Source organism: Impatiens glandulifera, chromosome 5 (assembly GCF_907164915.1).
Source record: "Impatiens glandulifera chromosome 5, dImpGla2.1, whole genome shotgun sequence".
In the NCBI taxonomy this organism is placed as follows: Eukaryota; Viridiplantae; Streptophyta; class Magnoliopsida; order Ericales; family Balsaminaceae; genus Impatiens; species Impatiens glandulifera.
Genome location: NC_061866.1, coordinates 40525475 through 40551319, shown reverse-complemented (window position 1 = coordinate 40551319; position 25845 = coordinate 40525475). Strand labels below are relative to the sequence as shown.

The 25845-nt window shown below is 29.6% G+C and overlaps 2 protein-coding genes and 2 non-coding genes across 4 annotated transcripts; 2 read left to right on the top strand and 2 right to left on the bottom strand.

Moving 5' to 3' along the window:
- Nucleotides 1–2059: 2059 nt before the first annotated feature.
- LOC124939962 (transcription factor UNE12-like) lies at nt 2060–4998 on the bottom strand. Its single transcript, XM_047480430.1, has 7 exons — nt 4518–4998; nt 4337–4432; nt 4088–4210; nt 3907–3972; nt 3534–3599; nt 2599–2670; nt 2060–2505 (listed from the first exon to the last, which is right to left on the bottom strand). Exons 1-7 carry the CDS (start codon nt 4722–4724, stop codon nt 2266–2268), a joined length of 870 nt encoding a protein of 289 aa, XP_047336386.1. The 5' UTR covers nt 4725–4998; the 3' UTR covers nt 2060–2265.
- Nucleotides 4999–10016: 5018 nt separating this feature from the next.
- On the top strand, nt 10017–10098 carry TRNAS-AGA. The gene has a single exon. It is a non-coding gene; the product is annotated as a tRNA-Ser (tRNA).
- A 7180-nt stretch (nt 10099–17278) lies between these two features.
- Nucleotides 17279–17360, top strand: TRNAS-AGA. The gene has a single exon. It is a non-coding gene; the product is annotated as a tRNA-Ser (tRNA).
- Nucleotides 17361–19164: 1804 nt separating this feature from the next.
- LOC124938758 (CBL-interacting serine/threonine-protein kinase 7) lies at nt 19165–20702 on the bottom strand. The gene has a single exon (XM_047479261.1). It carries the CDS (start codon nt 20614–20616, stop codon nt 19285–19287), a length of 1332 nt encoding a protein of 443 aa, XP_047335217.1. The 5' UTR covers nt 20617–20702; the 3' UTR covers nt 19165–19284.
- Nucleotides 20703–25845: the final 5143 nt, after the last annotated feature.

The following is a 25845-nucleotide window of genomic DNA, read 5'->3' as shown; positions in this document are numbered from 1 at the left end:
AGCCGATTGAAGACCGATATCTGATTTGACCCTTTGACTTCTCTTGACTCTCTCATGATATTCTGTTTCGCTTTACCCTGAATACTTACCTGAGGTTTTCGTCCACCAAACGGATCACACGACCACACCTACTAATCAATAACCATTTTTTCCGAGGAACATTAAATTCATCGGAGATAGGCTTCCAATTACTGTGTATTCATAGAAAACATTTTTTTAGTAGGAGAAAGTTAAAAAAAACTCCAACAAATCCTAGTTTTCTTATGATATTTTCTTATAAAAGAACAAAACAATAGAAGAAAGATCAAAAGTAGAAATCGATTGTAGATTGGTGAGAAAAGATAGACTTTCACAGATGATTCTTGATATATAGATTTTTTTTTTCAAGAGGGAGAAAACTTGAAAGAATTCCAAAACGATTTTTTTTTAATTAATTTTTTTTTTTTTTTTTTATCAAATTGTACCAACAACCACCCCCAACAAATAATACAGAAATAATAAGAGATATTAATAGAGAGAAGTTAGACAGATGAGACTATATGAGACCATTTTTGTTTCTTTAGCATGAGTTATGAGCATTTTTTTTGGGCACTTTTTTCTTACATCTTTAACCATGAAAAGTCTCATCTTAGGAAAAATTATTTTATTTTTTTTAAATAAATATTTTTAATTAACATTTCAATACAAGTTCATTTGAATACAAGATAACCACTTTTGATAATAAAGTGAGACCTATAAGAACCTCTAAGATCTACACTTCTATTTTTGAGAAAAATCCATGTAGAGACCTATAAGAACCTCTAAGATCTACACTTCTATTTTTGAGAAAAATCCATGTAGACGTTTATGAAGAAAAAAAATCGATGGAACCGCTTATGCCCCTATTTTTTTAGTTAAGCATTATGAGTGACACAAACAGATATGTTACGTGGCACAATTAGACCGATAGACAATTGATAACAACTTATACCCGATATGAATATTATTATATTAAGACAACAAAACTCGAGAAAATAAAAAGGTTAATCCAATATTGTGGAATAGAAAGAAATGGACATTTCATAACAACTTATACACATGGATATTAAAACATCAAAACTCAATATTGTTGAGTCGAAAAAATGGGTTAGTGAAGTGGAGACTTCAACTTCAATGGTAGCGCATAAAGAGTTGTGTTCTAAATGTTATGGGCTCAAATGACAATTTAAAAAATATATACTGGGTTAATCCGTTTTGGGGGGTACTTAGTCCCATTTGATCTCTAGTAACAAACAAACAAAAATAAACATTCATTTTAGTTTGATCATTTTGTTTGTTTTATGTTTTTGAGTTTTTGTTAGTTATAAGAAAATGTGCATGTATTTTTCACTGCAAGTTAGAAGAATTGTGAATTAATTAAAAGGTTGCATCCTTTAAAAAAGGATTGTAAAGATATTTAAAAACCTAACAAAATTAATCCAATATGACCACAAAAGTAAATTAAGTAAAGTTGAGGAAATAAAACGAGAGAACAAAACAAAGTAGAATGATCATAGGGTCGCTTTGATCGATATCAACACCCGTAAACATGGATCTTGGCTTCGACATTGCTATGTTGTAAACAAATCCGAACCCTTTTTTGTACCGGCCAAAATTCAAAGTGAAAAATGATAGTTTGTTCTTTTTAAAATTCTTTTTTTAACTAATGATAATTGTGTGGAGGAGTTAAACACTCGTAATTATAGTATAACCAATAATTTCAATAAGAATGAATTAAGACCTCTCAATGATAAACTTCTTCCTCCAAGCCTATTATAATCTAAGCTACATAAGATGGGTAATTTATCCTAGAGTAGGTAATCATGCATTATTTTCTTTGCTTATTCTCTCCATCTACCTTTGTATTGAAAATATGCTTAGGACAAAATGTGCACCTATATAAATGAACTCTCCCAAATTGGGTAAAAATATACATCAACTCCTAAAAAGACAAATTAAATATACAAGCACACAAACTAGTTTTATTCCATTGTCCCCCACTTCCTTGATAATTTGAATTCACTAGTAAAAAAGAAAAAGAAATTGAAAACATTGAAAATGGTTCAATAGATAGCATGATGAAGTAAGTGCCTTAAGTTAGAAAGGTGGTATGGATTTTCAGAATTATCTTGAAGCTAGACCTAGTTTGGAAAAGCTACTAAATTAAACAAGGATGATGGCATTTGTTACAAAATACAAGGGGAAACATAGATAGATAGATAGATGGATAGATAGACCTGCAAATAGTTAAGAGGTCTCCGAGGGTCCGTTTGGTTCAGACTTCACAGAACCAGGAGTGTCCAACTGGTGGTTTGGGTAAATTAGGGCAGCAAGTGATATGGGCATGATGCAAAGTGCTTTCGATTGAAGGTATTGCATTGCTGCTCCAACATCTTCTTCCATGAGCCGGGCAACTTCTTCTTCCACGTCGTCATTTGACCATTTATCCCATGCATTTTCATTGCACCCACTTTCTCGATTCTCTTCCTATAAACAACTATTGCAATTAACATTCCAAGTAAACGAGGACAAGCAAAAATATAATGATGAAATGTGTATATAGATTTATAAAGATGTTACCTCAGGTAATGAGGCATTGGTCACAAGTTGGGCAACTGCTCCAGCTCCACCAATCCTACTCATACTTAGAACCTATTATGAAATGCATTATTTAGATATGGAGAATAAAATAACTATGATACTTTACAAGTAAAATGAATAAATTGTTATTGTAATGTAATTGCTATCACATAATTGAAATTGCCAACACCTCCTAGGTTATTTGTCAAAAAAAGTGTAGAGTATGTTATAAAGAACTAATTGGTCAATTAAAATGAGAAATGGGCTACAAACTGCCACAACCGATGCTGAAATGGTACCTATCCTAAGAAAGTAACCATCGCCCATTAACCTCACACTTATAAATAGTTCATTTTTTTGTATTTTCCACAATCCCATTGTGGGACATCACAAAAACAAGAGTTGAATGGTGGTTCCAATGCTAATTGTGGACTTTGAAACAAGGTCATAACAGAGAATGAGAGATCCATTTATAACCTTGGAATAATGATCTTTGATGATTTTGTTACGATGTCCAGGGTTAAGGAGAGTTTGAGGTGAGAAGGTAGAATGACCTAAGCCCTTTAGGAGAGAATATGAACATCATTTAATCAATATTTTCATGGCTAGCTCACCCTATTTATAATCATAGGGATTGCAATTTTGATAATATTAACTAACATAATAAACTCTAAGGGCATCTTTACTATTTAGTGCATTAACTAATAACCTTAATCCTACTAATGCTTAACACTAATTCCCCGTCGGGACTTCTTTGACATCGAAGAAGTGAAAAAGCAACAAAGAGAGTCCGCAAGAATTGAGGTGGTAATTTGTATCATTTTTACCACCCCAGGGTTTTACCAAAAAAAAAATCTTAGGGCCTCTTACTATTTAGTCCCTAACTAATAACCCTAAGTTTCTTACCCTACTAATAAGTAATAGATTCATTATACCTTGACTTGGAGCCTCAAGAAGTTCACATAATCAAGAATCTCATCAAGCATAGCAGCCCTGTCTGTCTGCAGAAGAAATCTCAAAATCATTTATGATCAACAAATGCTACTATAAAATAAAGCAATGCAAAGTGGCCTTATCAATATTCATGTTTAGTGTTTAATGTGGAACCTTCAATGGCGAAAATTCAACCATCGCCCCTAAGTGTTATAGATGGAAAAAAGTTATTCAATAAGTTTTGATGATAAGACTTAAAAAACATTATTTTTTCTGTTTAACCAACTGATACTTCACATGAAACCTTTCAAGGACAAAACAATCTGTGACAAGATCATCTCTAAACAAAATGATGAGAATATGAATTCCACTAACCTTACTGCAACTGGGAACAAGTTCTTGTAAAGCCTTAATCCTTTCGGCTATCCTTTCTCTACGAAGCTACCAAGATGAAACAGAATCATCACAGCATGTACAAATACAAAATAAACAGAGTATACCCAATGTACTGCATTTACAGAGTTCTCTATGAATGTTACAAAGAAGATCAAATTACCCGTTCAGCAATACTATGTGGATCAGTGGCTTGTCCACGTCTAGCCCTAACCCGTGGTCTGATAGCGGGCGGATGTGAGACAGATACTGTTGTACTACTGGTAATTGGTTGCACATTATAAGCCTGTTTTAAAGAATTACAAACAATCAGCTTCCAATACTTCTAGAAAACACAAAGAACTAGATGACTATGAACAAAATGTAATTTTTTCTTGTCCAAACTTCTACGGCTATAAAATTGAATATGAACCTGTTGCAGATGAGACATAGTTGGCCGTATAGAGTGGGTCTGTAACTGTTCATACCCAGGAAAGAAAGAGGTCATGTTGTTGGCTGGCTCTATCTCCTGAATTTAGTAACCATGTAAGCTTTTCAGTTCAAATTAACAACATTTAACTGTATAAAAGGGAGAAAAGGTTCTATCTTCTTACTCTATGGTGGTCATCTCTTCCGTTGTCAAGACTCAGACCTAAAGGGACAAACGACTGCTGAAACCCATCACCAGAACCAAGATGCGAAGCTGAAGACTGCCTGGAGCCACCGTTCTGCGGTACAGGAGGCAAGCTACCGTAAGAAGGGATTGAAAGGATTTGCTCAAAGAAATCATCAGCGTATCCCTCTGGTTGGTTGTTTGCCATGGCGAGATGGGGAAATACAGTTGGGTTTTGGGAGTAAAGAAGATAGAACAGCTCAGGGTTCTATGAAGATTGAATAATCGAGAGAGAAATGACGGAAAAGAAGAAAACAGATTGGTGGGTTTGGATAAAAAGTATCAACCGGTGGATTCTCTTTCTCTTTCTCTTCTTCTTCAGATCATTTCATGCTCGGTTTTGCTCTGACAAATTGGGGCCATTCCCACTCTGTTAAAAGTGCAGGTGTGCTTTTGGGAAAGAGAGAAGAATGTCGGGGAAGATCAGTAGAATAATTATTACCAGAAAGAACACTTTTTGGAATGGAATGTTTAATAACACTCCCTAAACTTTAACTAAAGGTTTATATGTGCCCTTATATATTTTACATATTCATATTAATCTAATCTTTTGTAAATATATTTAATTAAAATGGAAGATAATAACTAAACTTGAGATATTTAGAGGTGGGTTGGTAGATTATACCTAAATTTATAAAAAAAAAATCGGTATAGAAAAATGTATATATTTATCGTTTGATATACTTTGATTTCGATATTATACCGTTGATATTGAAAATACACATTACTTACAAAAAAAAATCAATTAAGTACAAAATTATAAATTAATAAAAATATTATAAAATATAATATTATATTTAAAAATTTAACATTTTTAAAGAGCAACAAATGTTAAAAATTAAATTTAATTACAAAATTAAATTTATTATAAAAAAACATAAGTATAGTTTTTAAGTTAGAACAGGAATGGATTTGAAAATTCGAGTTGGGTGGACTTGAAAAAAAATTTGAGGCGGACTTAAAAATTATAAAAAAATTGTGAATAAAACGAGAGTGGTGAATATATGTAATTTTTTTTTTCAAAGTAAATAAAAAATCGTGTATTAAATTTAAATTTTTAAAAAAATATTGGGTAATGTTTCATTTTTACCGTAAAAATTATATTATTTTTTTCGGGGTAAGCTCACATAAATCCGCCCTTGAGTTAAACTAAAGTGCAGGCGAGAGAGCGAAGTTTAGAACGATTTTCGTAGCGGGTAATTTTTTCACCACTAACTTTATTTTTATATTTAAAACGTTTTATATTATTATCGGTGGTATTTACAACTTATTTAAAAAATATATAATTTTAACTATATATGTGTAAGAATTTTGATCATACCTTAACTTAATTTAATATTTGTAAAGTTAAAGGATTTGTTTTGAATATATAAGTAAAGTTAGGGGATCTTTTTGCATACTTTTCCCATTTTGAATTGTTTTAATCGGTGATGATCCAAAAAGAATAAAAATGCACTCCTCATTCACCTACCACACGCTCTCGGCTCTTCAAATTAGATGTGGGTTCTTAGGGGGAAGATTAAAGTCTTGTTTGGAACAACATTAGTAATTAAAATAAATTGAACATTATCAAACACATCTAAACATTTAACAAATTGGAACGAATAAACTGAATCAAACTAGTCCTTCAATGTAAAATCTAATAAATAAATAAATAGTAAAATTATATATATTAAATATATATAATAATAATAATATAAATATTAATTACCAAAATTATAAAAGTTAACAAAATTGAATCTGATTATGCAAGAAAACAAGAAATTAATGAACACGTGGATTATATAATATTTTAAGAGGATAAAGACCCGGAATGACACACATGAAAATATGCCTTAATCTGAGATGACACGATTGAGCTGAGACGAGGAATAACTCTAGTTGATATAACTCGACACACTAATTTGAGCACGAGTTAACACAACACGAATATACATATTAACACGAGTTAGCTTGACACGAATGAATTCGTATATCATGATATTTTAAATGGGTCAAAGCACGATACAACACAAATGAGAATGAGTTTCGACACGACACGACATATTTAAAAGTCTAACATGAATATTAATTCAGAATGATAATAGGTTCGGAATTTATAAATAAGAGAAACTATAAAATTGAAAAGTGAAAAATGAGTGTCTACCCCCACCAATTCATATTCTGCTACACCACTTTCCTATTCCTAGGAGTTATGCCCCAAATATGGTTATGAATGTGCTATTATGAATAGTCCATTTAGCTTTCAACTTTTATATGCATATGGAAGTGTTATATTTGGATACTATTTAACTGATATGTTATACTTCAATACAATTTTAGGATTTTCTTTGATAAAAAACTCTTGGATATATATATGGGTACATATACATGGAGATAAATTAAATAAATAAATAGTAAAATTATATGTATTTAATATATATAATAATAATATAAAATTGAATGAACACGAATTAACACAATTGAACTCGATGACACAAGATAACAAGACATTAATGGATATGTGGGTCATAATATTTTGAGTGGGTCAAGACAAATAATAACACACATGAAAATGGGCCTTGATCCGACACGACACGATTGGACCAATACGATAATCATCTCTAGTTGAAACAACACGACATACAAATTTGAGCATGAGTTAGCACGAAACAAATAAACTTGTTGAAATGAGTTAGAACGACACGAATGAACCGTAGATCATGATATTTTAAACGGGTCAAGGCACAATACGACACAGATGAAAATAAGTATCTACACGACATGACACATTTGAAAGATTGAAACGAATCACCCAAGTCGAATACGATTGAATAGGCACGTTGTCCATTCTAAATAATATTAACGAGTGCTTGGTCCAAATATTTGGTTTTGGTGGTGCGATTTTCACAATTGTCATGATTTTGGCCAATGCCCCAATATTGATGGAATGCAAAGTAAAATTCTGAAAATGGATAGAACTTTTCCTACAAAATGAGGTTGGCATAGGGAAAATGAAAACTATAGATCACAATAGGCACGTCGAAATTGTGGATTTCTCTTTTAGTGGAACTTTTTGTCGGAGTTTAGTATATACGAATATAAATTATGGTTAATAAGTTCATATTCTTAAAGATTATTTTACACCTGTTCAACGTAGACCTGTTTGTTTTCAATATTTTGATTTTAAATGTTTAATTACATTTAAAGGCTCTAAACTATTTTTTGAATAAGAGGTAACACAATTGAACATGATTACGCAAGATAACAAGAGATTTAGAGTGGGTTAGGGCACAGAATGACAAACAATAAAACATGCCTAAATCCGACATGACACGACACGACACGAATGGATCCTTAGATCGTGATATTTTAAATGGATCAAAGCGCGATACAATACAGATGAAAATGAATTTTTACACGAGACGACACATTTAAAAGTCTAACACGAATATGAATATGGAATGATAATAGGCTAATAATTTATTAAGAAGAGAAACTATAAAATTAGAGAGTGAAAAATAAGTGTCTACATCCACTAGTTTATATTATGCTATACCACTTTCTTATTCCTAGGAATTATACAACAAAGATGGTTATTAATGTGCTAATATGAGTTGTGCATGTAACTTTTAACTTTTATATGCAAATGGAAGTGTGCCATTTGGATACTATTTGGCCAATATGTTATACTTCAATGCAATTTTAAGATTCTCTATGATAGGAAACTCTTCCATATATATATGGGTACATATACTTGGAGATAAATTAAATAAATAAATAAATAGTAAAATTATATGTTTTTAATATATATAATAATAATATAAAAATGAATGAACACGAGTTAATACAATTGAACTCGATGACACAAGATAACAAGACATTAATGGATATGTGGGTCATAATATTTTGTGGGTCAAGACAAGTAATACCACACATGAAAATGGGCCTCAATCTGACACAACACGATTGGACCGATACGATAATCAGCTCTAATCGAAACAACATGACATACAAATTTGAGTATGAGTTATCACGAAACAAATAAATTTATTGACAAAAGTTATCACGACGTTAATGAACCGTAGATCATGATATTTTAAACAGGTCAAGGCACAATACGACATGGATGAAAATAAGTTTCTACACGATACGACACATTTGAAAGATTGACACGAATCACCCAAGTCGAATATGATTGTTTAGGCACATTGTCCAAATCTAAATAATACTAACGAGTGCTTGGTCTAAATATTTGCTTTTGGCAGTGCGATTTTTCGCAAAAATCACAACAAAATTTTAAAATTCGTAATTATTTTTCATAAATTATCATCAAGTCCCAAGTGATGATAAAAAGAAAATTCATCAACAACTCAATTCATACACTATACCTCAAAACTCATATGAACCTCTAAAGTTGGTAACAATCTCCATAATTTTACATGTAATTGAATCAAAATATTTCAACATACACTTATATATATTTTTTTATATAATTAATATCAAATAATAAAAATATTTTGATCATTTTACTCAAATAATTCATTTTCACATAAAACAAGATTATTTCAAATAATCCAATTTAAGCAAAATAGCCTTGAGTTAACCCAAATTAAAAAAAAAAAACAAGAGTAATGTTGGTGAGATCATTTCATAGAATGAATTAGACAATGCCAACTTCCACACATATCCTAAACATGTACCATACATACACAATGATGTATAGTATCTTCCTCCACCAATAATCATAAAGGAACACATAATTGTTAGATTAAATACATGTTGGTTCTTAGCAAAAGAAAATACATATTGATTACACCATGTAGCAAAAACCATACATATAAGAAAACTTAATTTGAATAGTATACTTGAGTTCCAAACTCCCCCAATTAAACCCGTATTACCCACAAGTTCATAAAAGATTTTTTTCATTAAGGAGAACTAGCATGACACTCTAAAATCATAATCCTCAATTCAACTCAAAGTACTTTCAGACATTTTGTTCTTTTAAATCGACTCTTATCACTGTGTTAGTTTGATGTAAGTTTATAATAGCTTTTAACACTCAAATTTTTCATTTGTTGCCCTTCAGTTAATCATCCAGATTTAATTTTACATTTTTTGTCCCGAGAGTGAGTACAATCTTCTTTGTTCAAACTCTCAAAGAGAACTTCTAAAATCTATGTTCATAAGGTCTATGTCCATGCATTTTCCGAATAGTACATAACCTATGAGTCTATGGCCATATAAGAATCAATGAGTTGGTGTACAATGTTTGCAATACTTTGCTGTAAAGAAATTTTGAATTCACTTTAAGTTTTCTTTTAAAAAAATAAGCATGTAATAATAATAATACATGGCAGCTTGATCAATATTATATTGTAATGCTAGCATGCATTGACGATCCTAGTCAACACATGGTGAGAAAGTGTTAGTTCTTGGTTCAAATATACATACATAAGTGAGCGTGCCGGAGTGGTTATCGGGCATGACTAGAAATCATGTGGGCTTTGCCCGCGCAGGTTCGAATCCTGCCGCTCACGCTTTTCTTCACTTCTTATTTTTTAGTCTCTTCTTTAGTTGTATATGACCTTATAGATGAAGTTCCTCTACAAACCTAGTGTTGAGAAGTTGAGCATCCATTTCGAAAATATGTTTTGAACAATTTGTGATGTAGAAAGTAGAAAAAAGAGATGGAGCGTCATCTAATTATTAATAGTGTTCAGTTGGTGAAAAACTTTTTATGAATTGAATGATGATCAAAACAGTTTGAAACAATTTGATCATCAGTATCAGCAGTATTGGATATTGAGAGATTTCCACGAGATAATGTTATTACCAAAAAAATATGCAGTAACCCGTTGTAGAACGATGGTTGTCAGGATAACTAGCCCAATCGAAGTCGAAAAAGGAAGAAAGCTCGATGGATGAATGAGAAATCAATGGTGAGACATGTGACGAAGATAACAAAGAATTATTTTTATAGCAGTCCAATGAGTAGTAGTAGGTGACTACATAAATTGGCAAGCACAATTGACAACAAATAAAATGTTTGGTCGAGTATGTGTAATATTGTAGAGCTCCAACAATGCTGCGATAGAGGAATGAATCAAAGATAATGTCACCATCATGTAGAAATAATGATGACCCAAAGGAGATTGGAGTATTGAGAGGTTTTGAGTCACTTATGTTGGTTCGAAAAAAATTTCTTTGATATATTTGGATTGAGAGAGAAAAATATTAGAGAGAGAGATGAACTTCAAACGAACAAAGTAGTGTAGTGGTCTCAAATCTTTGATGGAAAAAAGGTAGTTGAGTTTAGAGATGATTGAGGAAATATGAGAAGAGGAGTTGCTAGTAAAAAATATATCATACATGTAAACAATAAAATATAATGTAGTATGGGGAGAGTGATACATGAATAAAGATCTATCGTTTTTAGATTCATGAAACCAAGAGAAAGAAAATCAATTTTCAAAGCTGTATGCAATTCAAGGGGGGCTTGTTTGAGACTATATAGAGTTTTATTAAGTTTACACACATTGTTTGAATAATTCGATGAATGAAATTAGGGGGTTGAGACATAAAACTTTCTCATGAAGGGTTCCATATAAAAAGGCATTGTTGGTGTCAAGTTGATGGATCGGTCATTGATGAGTGACATCAAAAGACAAGATAATCCAGATAGTAGTATATATGTTTCACAACATGGATAAAAGTGTCTAGAAAGTCAATACCTTTTTGTTGATGAAAATCTTTTGCAACTAATCGGGATTTATGACGTTCAATAGAATTGAACCATCAGTTTTTTGTTTGACTTTAAAAATCCATTTTCATCCCACAATATTCTAAGTGGATTGAGGAATAAGAGATGCATCTTGTTTTGAATGAGAGCATTAAACTCATTGATCATGATAAAATGCCATTAAGGATCTGAGTTGGCAGCGGAAAAACGTATAGGTGGAGAGATGTAGATTGTTGCAAGGTTTGCATTATGAAGAGAACTAGTTTTAGCACGTGTGATCATATAGTGCAGAGATCATTTCAGATCATGAATGACGGTGGAGAGTCCACATATATGATTGGGTGGGTTGGGTGAGTTGTTTGGTGAAGATATATGATTGATAGTTGAAGATGGTGGGGATTCATATGATGAGGAATGATGATGATGTTTAATTAAGTGGTGAATTAGATAAGATGATTTGGGAGGAGTAGAAGTAGATAATAGAGATGATGGGTAGTTGTTTGATATGTAGGGATGGGTATATTTATGAATGATATTAATGGAGGTGGTGGTGGTTGAGATGGATGAGTGATTTGGCTTGATATAGTTAAAAAATAAAATGTTTGTTCATCGAAAGTAACATATCGTGAAATATAAATACAACCAGTGAGAATATGTAGACACTGATATCCTTTGTGATCGGGACTATAGCCAATGAACGTGAACCGAATAGATTTAAAGTTCATTTGTGTTGATTGTATGGCCTCGTTAGAGGATATCTTGCACACCCAATAACCTTAAATAATGCATTATCAGGTGTTCGTTTATACAAACATTCATATGAAGATTCATTGCCCAAAATGAATGTAGAAAGTCGGTTGATGATATAAGTAGTAGTGAGACAAACAATATTTCAATATTTAGATGTCATATAGGATTGAGTTATTAATACCCCGATATGTCTTAGTTAGATGACACATTTTTTGTTTAACAACATCCTTCTATTCACTTGTGTATGGACAAGAAAGACGATGTTGAATTTAATTGAGCCCGATTAAGGATTTAAAATTATGTTATTCATCACCCCAATCATTTTGAAGCATTTCAATATTCTTGTTGAACTGATTTTCTATCAAATCTTTGAACTTAGTAAAGGTAAGTAGGTAACTAAGACATCAAATTTCTTTTAGATCGGATAAACCAATGTGAAGCGGTTAAAGTCATCAACAAAATGTACAAAGTAGCGACAATCAGAATTTGAAAAAACCAGAGATTGACCACATACATCAAAGTGAATTAAGTAAAGTTGAGCATCAGTTCGTGACAAGGAGACATTGAAAGAAAGTTTATGTGCTTTCCTTAATTGACAAACTTCACAAAATGGTACATTTTTATTTCTAATTATAGGTAACATAAAACGTGAAATAATAGATGATAGGATAGAAACTGATAAATTCTCAAACGATGATGTCATATTATTTTTGAGGACCGAGTGTCAATAAGAGCTTGTTTATTTCTAGGTGGCATAGAAAGATAATATAGTTCATCTTTAAGCTTGCCCCGAAGTACCTCTATCTTCGTAGTGTGATCTTTTATCGAACAATATGATGGATTCATTTCAATTAAGACGTTATTATCGGTCATAAAACGAGCCATGCTTAAAAGATTTTTCAATATGTGAGGTACATGCATAATATTTCGTAGATGTAGTAGTTTTGGCATAGAATTAATCTTGGAGTTATCAATATTAGAAATTGGCAAAGACTCGCAATTACCAATAATTATTTTTTTATTACTTTGATAAGGGGAATGAGTTTGAAGATTTTACAGATCATCAATAATATGATCTCATGCACTCGATGACATACCAAGTGGGGTTAGAGATGATCGTTGTTGGTGCCATCATTGTATATGACCACGATAATTATTAGAGATATGACCAATTTTATCCCATGTATTGCATTTAAGATGATTATTTTCTTTGTTATGATTTCCGAAATTTGACGATTTCCAGAAAACATATTTTTTCCTTTATATAATTGTTTGTTGGGCTCATTATAACCATTGTTGGGCCTATTACTTTTCAATCCAATAACACCTAGCCCATCAACGCCAAGCTCAATAATCTTTTGTCCATTAGCTCATCCATGCCTATTAAAAAAGGAATGGTGAAGGTTCGTGAAGGAAGATGAGAAGCCCTGAAATTGCCTTTTAGAATTCCATCCGCGATTATTTTTTGTGATAACAATATTCGTTGATCTATTTGAGACGGTAGAATGAGAGAGTTCAAGACGTTGGTAATGATTTAGAAATGTTTTGTGAGACCTTCAATGCTGATCACCGGTCAACTCGTGTTGTTACAAAGACAACCAAAGAATCATATTCAGGATCAATACCACTAAGAACTAGGGGTGTTCATCGGTTCAGTTTCTTCGAATTTTTTTGCCAATTCAAAAATCGAACCGAATTCAAATTTGATATTCGGTTCGAATTTCGAATAATTCAAATTTGAACAGAATTCGATTTTCTTTTTTCTTTTATTGTCAAATCTTGAATTCGAATTATTCTAATTCAAAATGAAATCTGAATTAAGATGTTGAAGAAAGGAGATAGATGTTAAACGAAGAAAAAAGGTATGGATTTTTTTTATTATGGTTTTAAAATCATAATTTAAGAAGTAAGGATTTTTTTTCATGATGTAATAACAATGATTCTCACTGGGTTGGAGTTAAATAGTTTTTGTATGAATTGAGATGAATAAAAAATCAGTTATTTGATAAGGAAAACTAATAATGTATTACTATCTAATGAAAAACATTTTAAAAAATAGACGTGAATGTTGAAGTTTTATGTGTATGTGGACGAATGTGCGTAAGAGGGGATTTGGAGACGAAGACAGAATAAAGACCTCGTGACAATAACTTAGTCTTTAAAAGATTATATTGAAAAGAACTCTCAAAACAATGCGAATATTAACAAAAGAGGAATAATATTGGTGATAGAGCACTAAATAAGAAACGAGAGAGTGGTATTTCTTAAATAAAGTAGAAAATAAAAAATCTACAAGTGTTTGGTAAGCCTGAAATTAATATTGAAATTAAAATTGGAAGATTAAATTCTAATTCTTAAGTTTGATCGACTCTTTAATATTAAGAATTGAAATTGAAATTAGAATTAAAATTTCAATCAAATTCAATATAGTGTAATTTTATAGTTTTCAATTTCATTCTTTTTAAAACAAAATTGTAGTTCTAAATATTTTTTTTTTGTTTTTTAAACAAAATAACTTATTATTTTATCATTTAAAACACGATTAAAATTTTAAATTGATAATTTTTTTTTTTAATTTAGAATATTAAAATATCTAACCAATGTCTTTTTTAGTAATATAAAATTTTGAACTAATATATATATATATATATATATATTAATTTAAGAGTTAATATGAACCGGTATTTTTTAAATTTAGAAAGTTAAAATGTCGAAGCGATACATTTTATTTTTTAAATCTATAGGGTTAACATGTTTAACCGATATTTTTTTTAATAAAAATCAAAGTTAAATTTTTTTTTAATACTTGAGTTATCCTAAATGGTTATGTCAATCAATATTTTAATAAAATAGATAACATATATTAAAATTATTTCTATATTCTTTTTTTCCAAAATTAAAATTTGGATTGAATTATAATTTAATATTTTCCAAACATAGAAATTGAATTATAATTTTAATGTCAATTCTTATGAAATTGAAATTAGAATTTCATTACTAAGAATTTTATTGCCAATTTTAATTATAATTCTACCCAAATCTACCCAAATGTTACAACTTTCGCCCATATATTTTGAAGGACATGGCTTTAGTAATATTCATTGAAGAATAATTGAAGAATAAGTGAAATGCGTTTAAATGATCAATGTTATGCAAATAAGGGGGACTAAATTATATGGGAAAGCGTGCAAACTTCAATATGTTGTTAGTTACCATCTAAAAGATTTAGACCGGACAAATTAATCAATAGGATTTGAGTTGTCATTTTACCATTATTTTGAGACTCTTGTGTAACAATTAATATTTTACCCTTCTTATTCACTCTTTTATCCTAGCGGTATTAAGAGGTGGATACTAACCTTAAGTTTCTGGGTTTGAACCCGTCAGGCGGTAAGTTCTGCTTCTGATTAAGTGTGTTTCCGTTATCCCATTTTTTCTTTCCAAAAAATTATTTTACCGTCTTTTTAGTTATTCTTTTTTTATCACATTTTATTGTAAAGGTTAGATAGATAATTTATGATAAATAATTTCCTATCTTAAACTAAATTAGTTTTAATAGGTTTATATTGAATTGATTGTGATATATTCACAATTAATTAGATTAAATGAGAGTAAGTTGCAACCAATCAAGTTTCAATTAAAAAAATATAAAATTATAACTCAATATGAGAAAATCACTAAATACAAATAATTTGTCATCTGAAATTATATCCCAATTCAATAAAGATTTTCATCAATGTCATTACTGAAACCATAGAGATACATTTTACAGTATAATTGTTACTATTAAACATAAAATTCTAAGAAATTGGGGGTGAAATTCCTAAATTTTCTTAAACTTTTTGGAAAAGTAAATAAGAAGTTCTGAATATAGTTTCTCTTTTTAAAGTACTTTTTGAAGTCATATTTTGATTTGGCTTATAAATACTCAGTGTTAATAATTTAAATGGATAAAAATGGTAAATTGAAGAGATTAAACATATTGAACAGATTCAATAATTTCAATAAGTTGAGTAATGTTAAGTTAATAATCTAAACATTTAACGAATAAACTAAAACAAAACAAATAAGTTAAATAAAATTATTCATTATAAAATCGCAAATATTGCAACAAAATATTGAAAACTTGAAAAAAAAAATGCAATACAAATTATTATAAGTTATGGAGATCCATAATCACCTAAACATGATCATAAAAATAAAATTTGTCAAAACTTTGTCATCTACATAAAACCATACACTATACCTCAATACTCAAATGAATATCTATGAGTTGTATAATTAGTTTCCCTAATTTAACATTAAGTTATTTGAATTTTTAATTTATAAAAAATAAAATTTTATAAAAATAAGGTAGGAGTATTTTAGTAGAATAAATAAATAATTTAATAGTTATAATAATAGTGATGTGATAGAAATAATTTGAAAATATTATTTAGATAAAATCCCAAAAAATATCAAAAGAAAACAACATCGTCAAACCGAAATTCCAACAAAACAAAATTGAGTAATGTTGGTGAGATCATCCCATAGTTGTTAAACATGCATCATATAAGGAACACATACTTGTTAGTTGAAATACATGTTGGTTCCTAGCAAAAGAAAATACATATTGATTACACCATGTAACAAAAACCATACATATAAGAAAACTTAATTTGAATAGTTCACTTGAGTTCCAAATTCCCCACCAATTAAACATGTATGCATGATTACCCACAATAAGTCGATGTTTCATTTGATGCCTTCAATTGCCACCATCGTTCATCCACATTTAGTTTTACATTTTTGTCCCGATCAAGTGGTAAGCGAGTGAGTACAATCTTCTTTGAGTTCAAAGAGAACTTCTAAAATCAATGTTCATAAGGTCTATGTCCATGCATTTTTGTATAGTACATAAGTTAACCTATGACCATATATAATCAATGAGTTGGTGTGCAATGTTGGCAATAATTAGCTGTAAAGAATTTTTGAATACTTTTTAAGTTTTCTTTAAAAAATAAACATGTAATAATATAATACATGGCAGATTGATCAATATTAATATATTGTAATGCTAACATGCATAGATCCCAGTCAACACATGGTGATAAAGTGTTAATTATTTGTTCAAATTTCTAAATGATGGTTTAGAACTAGTATTTACAGAAGAAGAAGAAAATTAACAACAAAATATAAAAGAATAGAACAAGATTTGAGATTTAAATTTTAAACTTGAACATGCATTGGTGAGCGTGCCGGAGTGGTTATCGGGCATGACTAGAAATCATGTGGGCTTTGCCCGCGCAGGTTCGAATCCTGCCGCTCACGCATTTTTCACTTTTTTTTCTTAGTCTCTTCTTTAGTTTTATATGATGTTCCCAATTCTTTGTTCTTATGTCACTTCTTTAGTTTTATATGACCTTATGGACGTTGTTGTCAAAACAAAAGATGGAGCATTAGCGATTTTGTATAGTGTTCAATTGGAAAACGCTTTATGAATTGTATTCATATCAACCATTGTGTGGTGGAAAATAGAAAAACGATATAGAGCATAATCAATCTTATAAATAGTGGTCAATTGGAAAATGCTTTATGAATTGTGTTCAATTCTGAAACGTGAACAAGAGAAAGAAAATGAGAAAACTATGTAGGGGAGAAATGTAGAAATGCTCATCTATTAAGTAGGACATAAATGTTTTTTTCTAAATCATAATCTAAAAAAAATAAGAACTTTTTTATGATGTTCTAAATCATATAATAAGAAAAAAGTATGGATTTTTGTGTGATGTTTTAAATCGCAATCTAAGAAAAAGTAAGAATTGTTTTCATTATGTAATAACAATGATTCTCACTTTAATTGGGTTTGGACTTAAATAGATTTGTATGAATTGAGATTAATAAGAATTCAGTTATTTGATAAAGAAAACTTATAATGTATTAATATCTAATGAAAAAACATTTTAAAAAATAGACGCGAATCTGAAAGTTTATGTGTAGGTTGACGAAAAGGGATCGAGGGGATTTGGAGACGACGACAAAGCAAAATCTCATGACACTAACTTAGTCTTTAGAAGATCATATTGGGAAGAACTCTCAAAACAATGCGAAAATTATCAAATTTGAGATGATATAAGAAATGAAAGTGGTATTTTATCTCGAGTCTAAAGCAGAAAATACAAAATTTATAGCACAAATGTTGACCACTTTCAATTATTATATTTTGAAAGACTTTGTCACACGCCTTAATCTGAATGCTTGAGTAATATTCATTGAAGAGCAAGTGAAACACGTTGAAATGACCAAGGTTGATGCAAAGAGGGCGACTACTAAATCGCATGCCGAGAGGAAAGTGTGCAAACTTCAATTTGTTGTTAGTTACTGTCTAAAAAATGGGTAAACGAATCAATAGCTAGTCAAATTTGAGTCCTCGACTCACCAGTATTTTGAGGCTCGTGTGACGGTTAATGTTTTACATCATTCATTCGTTTTGATGGTAATTTTTAGATAAATGTTTGGTCATAAATAACAAATAATTTCCAAACTTAAACTAAACTATTTTTAATAAGTTTTTCCGAATTGATTATGATATTCACGATTAATTAAATCAAATAAAATAAGTTCCAACCATTTAAACCAATCAAGTTTCAATTACAAAAATATAACATTATAACTCAATATGAGAAATCACGTTATAACTCAAATATTTGTATTATGATAATACAAATAATTTGTCACCTGAAAATAAAGATTTTCATCAATGTCATCATTGAAAATGGAAGATAACCATTTACAATATAATTGTTACTATTAAACATAAAATTCTTAAAATATTTGTATAAATTTTAAAAAATTCTGAATATAGTTTATGTTCTTATATTTCATAAATAAATAACTGCTGTGTTCTCTGTCATGGCTGCTTTTTTAGAGTGTAACTAATTCCCACATGTTAAACATATAGTTCGCAAACACACTTAACCATTTAACCAAACACAAAACTTGTTATGAGCTCAAACCCAAAAAATTAGGGAGACACGCATAATAAACTCGAGCTCAAATTTAGGACCCAGGTAATCAAATCTTGTTTTCACTACGATAGAATAGGTAATTGTGGCCGTTTATTATATCAGAAACGTCAAAACCCAAATCAAAACAGCTTCATTTATGCAAATAAGCTAGAAAATGTAAAACAAAGAAGAACTTGTTCTAATTTACATCATATAATAAGAAAAACATAGAGAAAAAGTCACAGTTCTTACAAACAATTGTTCAAGATACCATCATTATTATTATGCCATGAAAGAACTATATCATCAAACCCAATTCTCAAATCATCCCAATTCAACTCCTCCATCTCTGCCGCCGCGCCTCCGCATTCAACCACGGTCACCACCACCAACGACACCGCCGGCGTCACAGCAAGAATTTCAGCTAATAACACCGTTTTCCCCTTTATCAATCCAAAACTCCCTTCTTTCCTTCTTCTCACTTTATACCCTAATTTCTCTCCAACTTGCCCAACTACATCCTCTGTTTCCCTTATCGATACTCTCGATGTAAATCTCCTTTCCCTCTTCCTATTACACTTCTGTTCAAAAAGCCCAGATAAATCCAACCCAGATGACAGCGAAATGATATCGAAAGCAGTCATGGAGGAGTTCGTGAATTTGCATTCGTTTGAAGGTAACTGATCGAGCAGATCGGGTGAGGGATTGGATTCCAGAGATTTTTTAAACCAGTTAAGACCCATTAAGGAATTGATGGTTAATCTTGTGTTTGCATTTGGATCGAGAAGTTTTCTAATCGCGTTCTTCGCTTGTTTCGAAATCCAACTTGGGAACTCAAATTCACTCCTTCGCATTTTCTGATACATGTTTAACAGATTACTATCGTCAAACGGAAGTGAACCTGCAAGCAGGACGTATAGGATAACACCGCAGGACCAAGCATCGGCCTTCCCTCCATCGTACCCTGTTCCTCGCCGGGAAAATACTTCCGGCGCGGTATACCCCGGCGTTCCACATGATGTGTATAGCATTCCAGACTTTCCAGTTCCAGACCCATCTCCACGAATCTGCTCAGGTAAAGCTGATAGACCAAAATCAGAGATTTTCAGATCACCAGAATCGTTGATCAGTAAATTCTGCGGCTTGATATCACGATGAGAGATCCCATTTTCATGGCAGAAGCTAAGTGCAGAAACAAGTTGTTGAAAGTAACGTCGAGCTACAGATTCCGGCATCCGTCCACGACGACCGATGAGGGAAAAGAGATCGCCACGGGCGAGTTCCATTACGAGATAGATTTTGGTTTTTGTGGCGAGTACTTCGTGGATCTGGATAATGTTAGGATGACGACTGAGTCTACGCATTGCGTCGATTTCACTGACGATTCTGGTTTCCATGCCGACGGCGGCGACGGATGATTTGTCTATAACTTTGACGGCGGCGGTGGAATCGTCGGTGAGGGATTTGGCATGGTAGACTTTGGCGAAACTTCCTCGGCCTAAAAGACGACCTAATTGGTATTTTCCGAGGATGATTCCAGTGCCACTGCTGGTTCTATTGATGGCTGTTTTTTGATCCATCGGCGGCGGCGGCAGAGATTCCGGCCGCTCTGGTTTATAGTTAGAGAGAGAGAAAGAGAGAGAATATTGCAACGAACTAAGTACAGGGAATGGGAAACCTAAACTTTGGGTTAAATAGGAAGATTCTAATTGGCTGTCTTTGTTTTATAGATGCACTTCACTCTTATAGACTTATTTGATTAATTATAAATAACTATTTATGTATATATATATATATATATATATATATATATATATTAAAATTATGAAGAATTTTGCTATTCCTTTATTCTTATTTTGTAGAATTGTATAAAAAGTCTATATATGGAATATGTTTTATGTGGTTTAAAAAAGTAATAATAATTAGATTATTTTATTAAAAGTCAAGTATTTAAGATAAATAATCAAAAGATTTGTTGTCCTTCATATTTAAAATATAAAAATATAATCTAATAAGTGGGAAATTTGATGGAATGACCCTAATAATTATTAATATGCGTAGATGGCCCGCGTCTAATAAAAATTAGACGCAAATGATTACTTCCTATTTTTCGGATAAAAATACACTGTCGCATAATGCGACGGAACCCTAATTCGTCGAGTGTGACGAGCGTGCCGTCCATCACGCGGCAGGGTATTTTTGTCCGGAAAATAAGGAGTGATCATTTGCGCAATTTTTATTAGACATTGGTCATTTGTGTAATTAAGACAATTATTATAGTCATTTCATCATATTTTTCTACTAATAAGTTGTTAAAAAAAATTAAATAAAAATAAGTACAGGAACTTGTGATGTTAATTAATATATTTATTTATAAAGTTATAATAAAAAATTGAAAGTTTAAATATAAAATGTTGTGAATAAGAATCTAAATCATGACATTTAATTTCTTAAAAAAAACTTTTATCATTTGAGTTATTTTAGATTTTTAATACCCACTATATTAGAGTATTTATGTGGTAATTTATCAAATTTTACTTATTAAAAATCAATCTTATCCCTTAAGTTATTATTTAAGGTAAAATAATTGTTGGTTATATATATATATATATATGATAAGGTAATGACCGTGGTGGTTATATTCAAAGTGAATGTAGAATTTCTATAATCAAGAGTTAGTTGATTCAAAATGTCTTATAACATAATATAAGAATATAAGGTTTATTAATTACATTAATGAATAAAATACTCAATTGGTGTGAAAAAATATTTAAATTAAGTATTTCTAATATTTTGACAAATTTTATTTTATTTTTTAAATAAGTAATATGTAAATACTTTTATTTTAGTTAATGACATTAGTGTTGAATTACACATAGACATTATGTTTTATTATTTTTATTATCTTATTCAAAAATATTATTATTTTATTATTTGAACTTAATTATAAGTTAAATATTATACACCATCCAAATATTTTTAATTATTTTCATAATAACTTAATTAATGTTTAATATGAATTAGTATAAGAGATAAACCCGAATCATATTAATTAATATATTTATACACCAAATTATTAATAAGATTTTATTTTTCATATTTCTTTTAAATACACATTTATCACACCATTATCTTTGTACCCCACTTAAATTGTAAAAATCTAATTGGATACCTCAATGTGTTGGATATTTATTATGAATATTGTCATTATTATAAATTGCATTTTTGACATTTATGTTATACAAATTTGAATGTTTAAAAAAAAAAGATAATAAAGAAATTGTCCGTCATGAGTGCTGTTGTTAATGATACAAATAATGTGCCAACTTGTTTATTGTTTACTGATATAGATAATTACTAAACATAATAATTTATTACATTTTTAATTCATAACCAAATATATCTATCTCAGGAAAATTATAACAAATAATAATTTTAATTTTAATAAAAAAAATATAGAATAAATTAAAATTGTTAGTAACTATACTAATATTTATCCGCCTAAACTAGCTCTGGAGGTTTGATCATGAACCAATATATTATTTAAATAATATATAATTAATTTTAATATTAAGCTAAAATAATATTGTATATTTTAAATTTAAACATCATATTTTATTTTTAATAATATATAGTTAGCTTATAAATGAATACAATTGAAACACTTAAATTTATAAGTATTACAACAAATAATAAAATTATAATAAAAAATGGTTAAATAAAATCAAACTAATTATTAGGCTATCTAAAAATAATGTAAAATATAATATTTTATAAATGAATAACTGTAATATATTATGACCTACAATTGAGTTTACATTATAAAATAAATAATATTATATTTAAATAAAATAACAAAAATAATTAAACATGAAGTATGTCATTATGATTTAATCGAGTAGTTTGAACAAAATAAGAACATTGATAGATACTCTTTAAAAAACATAAATTTATAATAATATTCAGATACTTATTAATTTATAATTATTACAAATTTCTCGTACGATTTATATATTTTGTACCAACTCAAAGACTTTTTAGATTTACACTCATATCACCCTATAATTATTTCTCATTATAATCATTTCCTCTCATAAGTAATTTCTTAATTTTTCAAATTTTCACATTACATGATTTATTGGAACATATTTTTTTTTTTTTTATTGTGAAACATGTTTTTTAAATATATGAAAATTTTCACAAAATAGAAAGCTAATATTAATATAAATGAGAATGATAATTATTTTTTCTTTTTCCAAATCGTTTTTTTCTTTTCTTTTTTTTTCTTTTTTTTTAATGAAAACGGTTAAAACCATTTTATTAAAATCTCAAAAGTGAGAGGGTCAAAAATTAAAGCTAAACAAATCCTAACTATGATTAAAAGATGACAATCAAACGGCCCTAAAGAACCTGATTAGTAGCGATCAAATATACAAGAAATAGAGATTACAAACAAAGATTACAAACTGTATCAAATCGTAATTATCTCAATTATGATTTTTATTTCCATACCAACTTGATATTTAAACAGGTTGTCTTCCTCTTTTCCTTGTCATTCCCCTTCCTTTCCTCTTGCAATGAAAGGGGAATGAATTGAAGATGTTGATAAATACTGCATTATCTCATTTTGATTTTTTTCTTTATATGAACTCGTTCTAATTTGATAGAAAAAATTATTCTTCAGAATTTTTGGGCTCTTCACTTTGTTGTTCTCAACTTGAATTTTGAGATTATTGTCTCTATTTCCTTCAGTTTCAGCTTTAGAATCATTAGCAACTTTGGATTCCTCTATATCAACCATGGAATTATCTTCTTTTTCTTGAATATTAGCTTGAGTATCTTCCTCTCTGTTTATATCAACAACCACTTCAATTTGATTTGATTTAGATTCCTCAATTATCTCTTCAACATGATTATGTTGAAATTCCACCTCCTTCTTCGTACTGTTTTCCTATTGTACAAAATTTTCTTTATCTTCTGTTTCCTGTTTTTAACCACATTTTCTCTTTGATAATAGGCACCTATGTTTCATTTTTCTGTATCTTTACTTTTTGGCCTATATGAATTTTCTGATATTTTTTCATAGCCAAATAACAATTTGGGTTTGAATGTTGGAAAGTATTGCAGAAAATGCATCTATATGGCCTCCACTCATAAATGATTTTCATGATAGTAGGTTTCCTTTTCTATCTACTACTGTCATACTATTTGGTAGTGTGCTTTTATGATGCACCTTAATGCTAATTCTAGCAAATCATGAAAGGTGTTCTCCTCCTTTAGTATTGGGTTCATGTATAATGGTTTACCCAATAAACCTACAAAATGACTAAAATCATCTACATTATACATGTGTGTAGGGATATTCCAAAGTTTGAACCATATCTGAGTTGTTTCCTTAAGCTTGCTTAATAGGTTCAAATTTCAGACCATATTTCCAACTTCATGTAGCTGAATCCAATATATGTATACTCATTTTTCAGAATTTCATCCAAATTTGATCTCTTCTTAAATTTTAGAGATCGTGTACATTTCCTGAAATTTTCTCCAGTCATTTTTTCTCTCATTGTTTTATAACGTGCTTCTTTGATGACTATGAAAGAAACTCTATTCTTTCCTACGTAGTTTCTCAACACTACATTTTCCAATCCAAATAGTTTATTTGTAAATCATTATTTAGGCTTATTTGTTATACACAAAAAAAAAAAAAAAAAAAAAGAATTTTATCAAAAATTAAAAATCAATCATATTTGTTGAAAAAACTACATTATCTCTTATAACTTATCTAAATATTGATTAAAAATTTCATTCCTTTTTATCCTCTTCTCACTTACAAAATTCATCTAATTTAATCGCATTTTTCATATCAAATAAATAAAATTACTACCACTTCTTAATATGATAATTTTTAAAAGTTATTAAAAGACATAATAATTATATATAACTTTTAAATAAACTTAATATGTGACATATATGAATACATTAGATTCAAATTCAAATCGTTTTCATTAAAATTTATGACATTTATTTTAGTTAACTTCACAAATATTATTTTTAATAATTAAACAAATACAATCATTTTATTTTTATTTAAAACATCTCAACCAATTGATTGTGTCCCAATTTTTAAATATTAAAGCAAATTGTGGAAGCAATCTATCTATTCAGGTTAAATATATATTTTTTTCTTTGAAGAATTTTAAAGGTTGTAGTATCATTTGCAACATATACAAACAATAGTCTTTGATGTGTATATCATTGTAATGCTATTATTATGACATGTTTTAATATTTGTTTTGGAAAATTAGTGGAATAGGTCGGAAAGTTGTTCTTTCTTCTTGAAGATGATCTATTAGTTAACTCGGTAATATGTTGGGTAACGTGTTTATATTATTTTCTTATTTTCATATTTTTTTAAATTTTAGTTTATTATTTCATGTTTTATTGTTGCGCTTAAATAATTCTTCACATTTTTAATATATATAGACCATTTTTAAAAACTTATTCATTTAATGCTTTTTTAAAAAGTTTTTATGATTTACCTCACCGCGATCCTTAAAACTTGAGAAAGTAAAAAACAAACTTTCGAAAAAATTTGTTAATAACTTGTTTGATTCATATGCTATTCCAATAAGGTAATCTCTATAAAATAAGTACACAAATATTTTTGTATTGATATCTAAATGATTTTGATTATAAGAACGACTTTGTGCACAATCATTTGAACAAATATAATTGCTATGTTATGACTTCCATGGTAATATGGTATAACAACTATTGTTGTTAATGACTTTATCTACATATATAGTTAG

Bases quoted from the DNA above. Each gene is read 5' to 3' on its own strand.
- LOC124939962 (XM_047480430.1), bottom strand. From the start codon at position 4,724: ATGGCAAACAACCAACCAGAGGGATACGCTGATGATTTCTTTGAGCAA. The intron at 4,211-4,336 runs GTTCATATTCAA...TCTTTAAAACAG, and splicing joins CTATGTCTCATCTGCAACAG to GCTTATAATGTGCAACCAAT. The intron at 2,671-3,533 runs GTATAATGAATC...ATTTCATAATAG, and splicing joins TCTTGAGGCTCCAAGTCAAG to GTTCTAAGTATGAGTAGGAT.
- LOC124938758 (XM_047479261.1), bottom strand. From the start codon at position 20,616: ATGGATCAAAAAACAGCCATCAATAGAACCAGCAGTGGCACTGGAATC.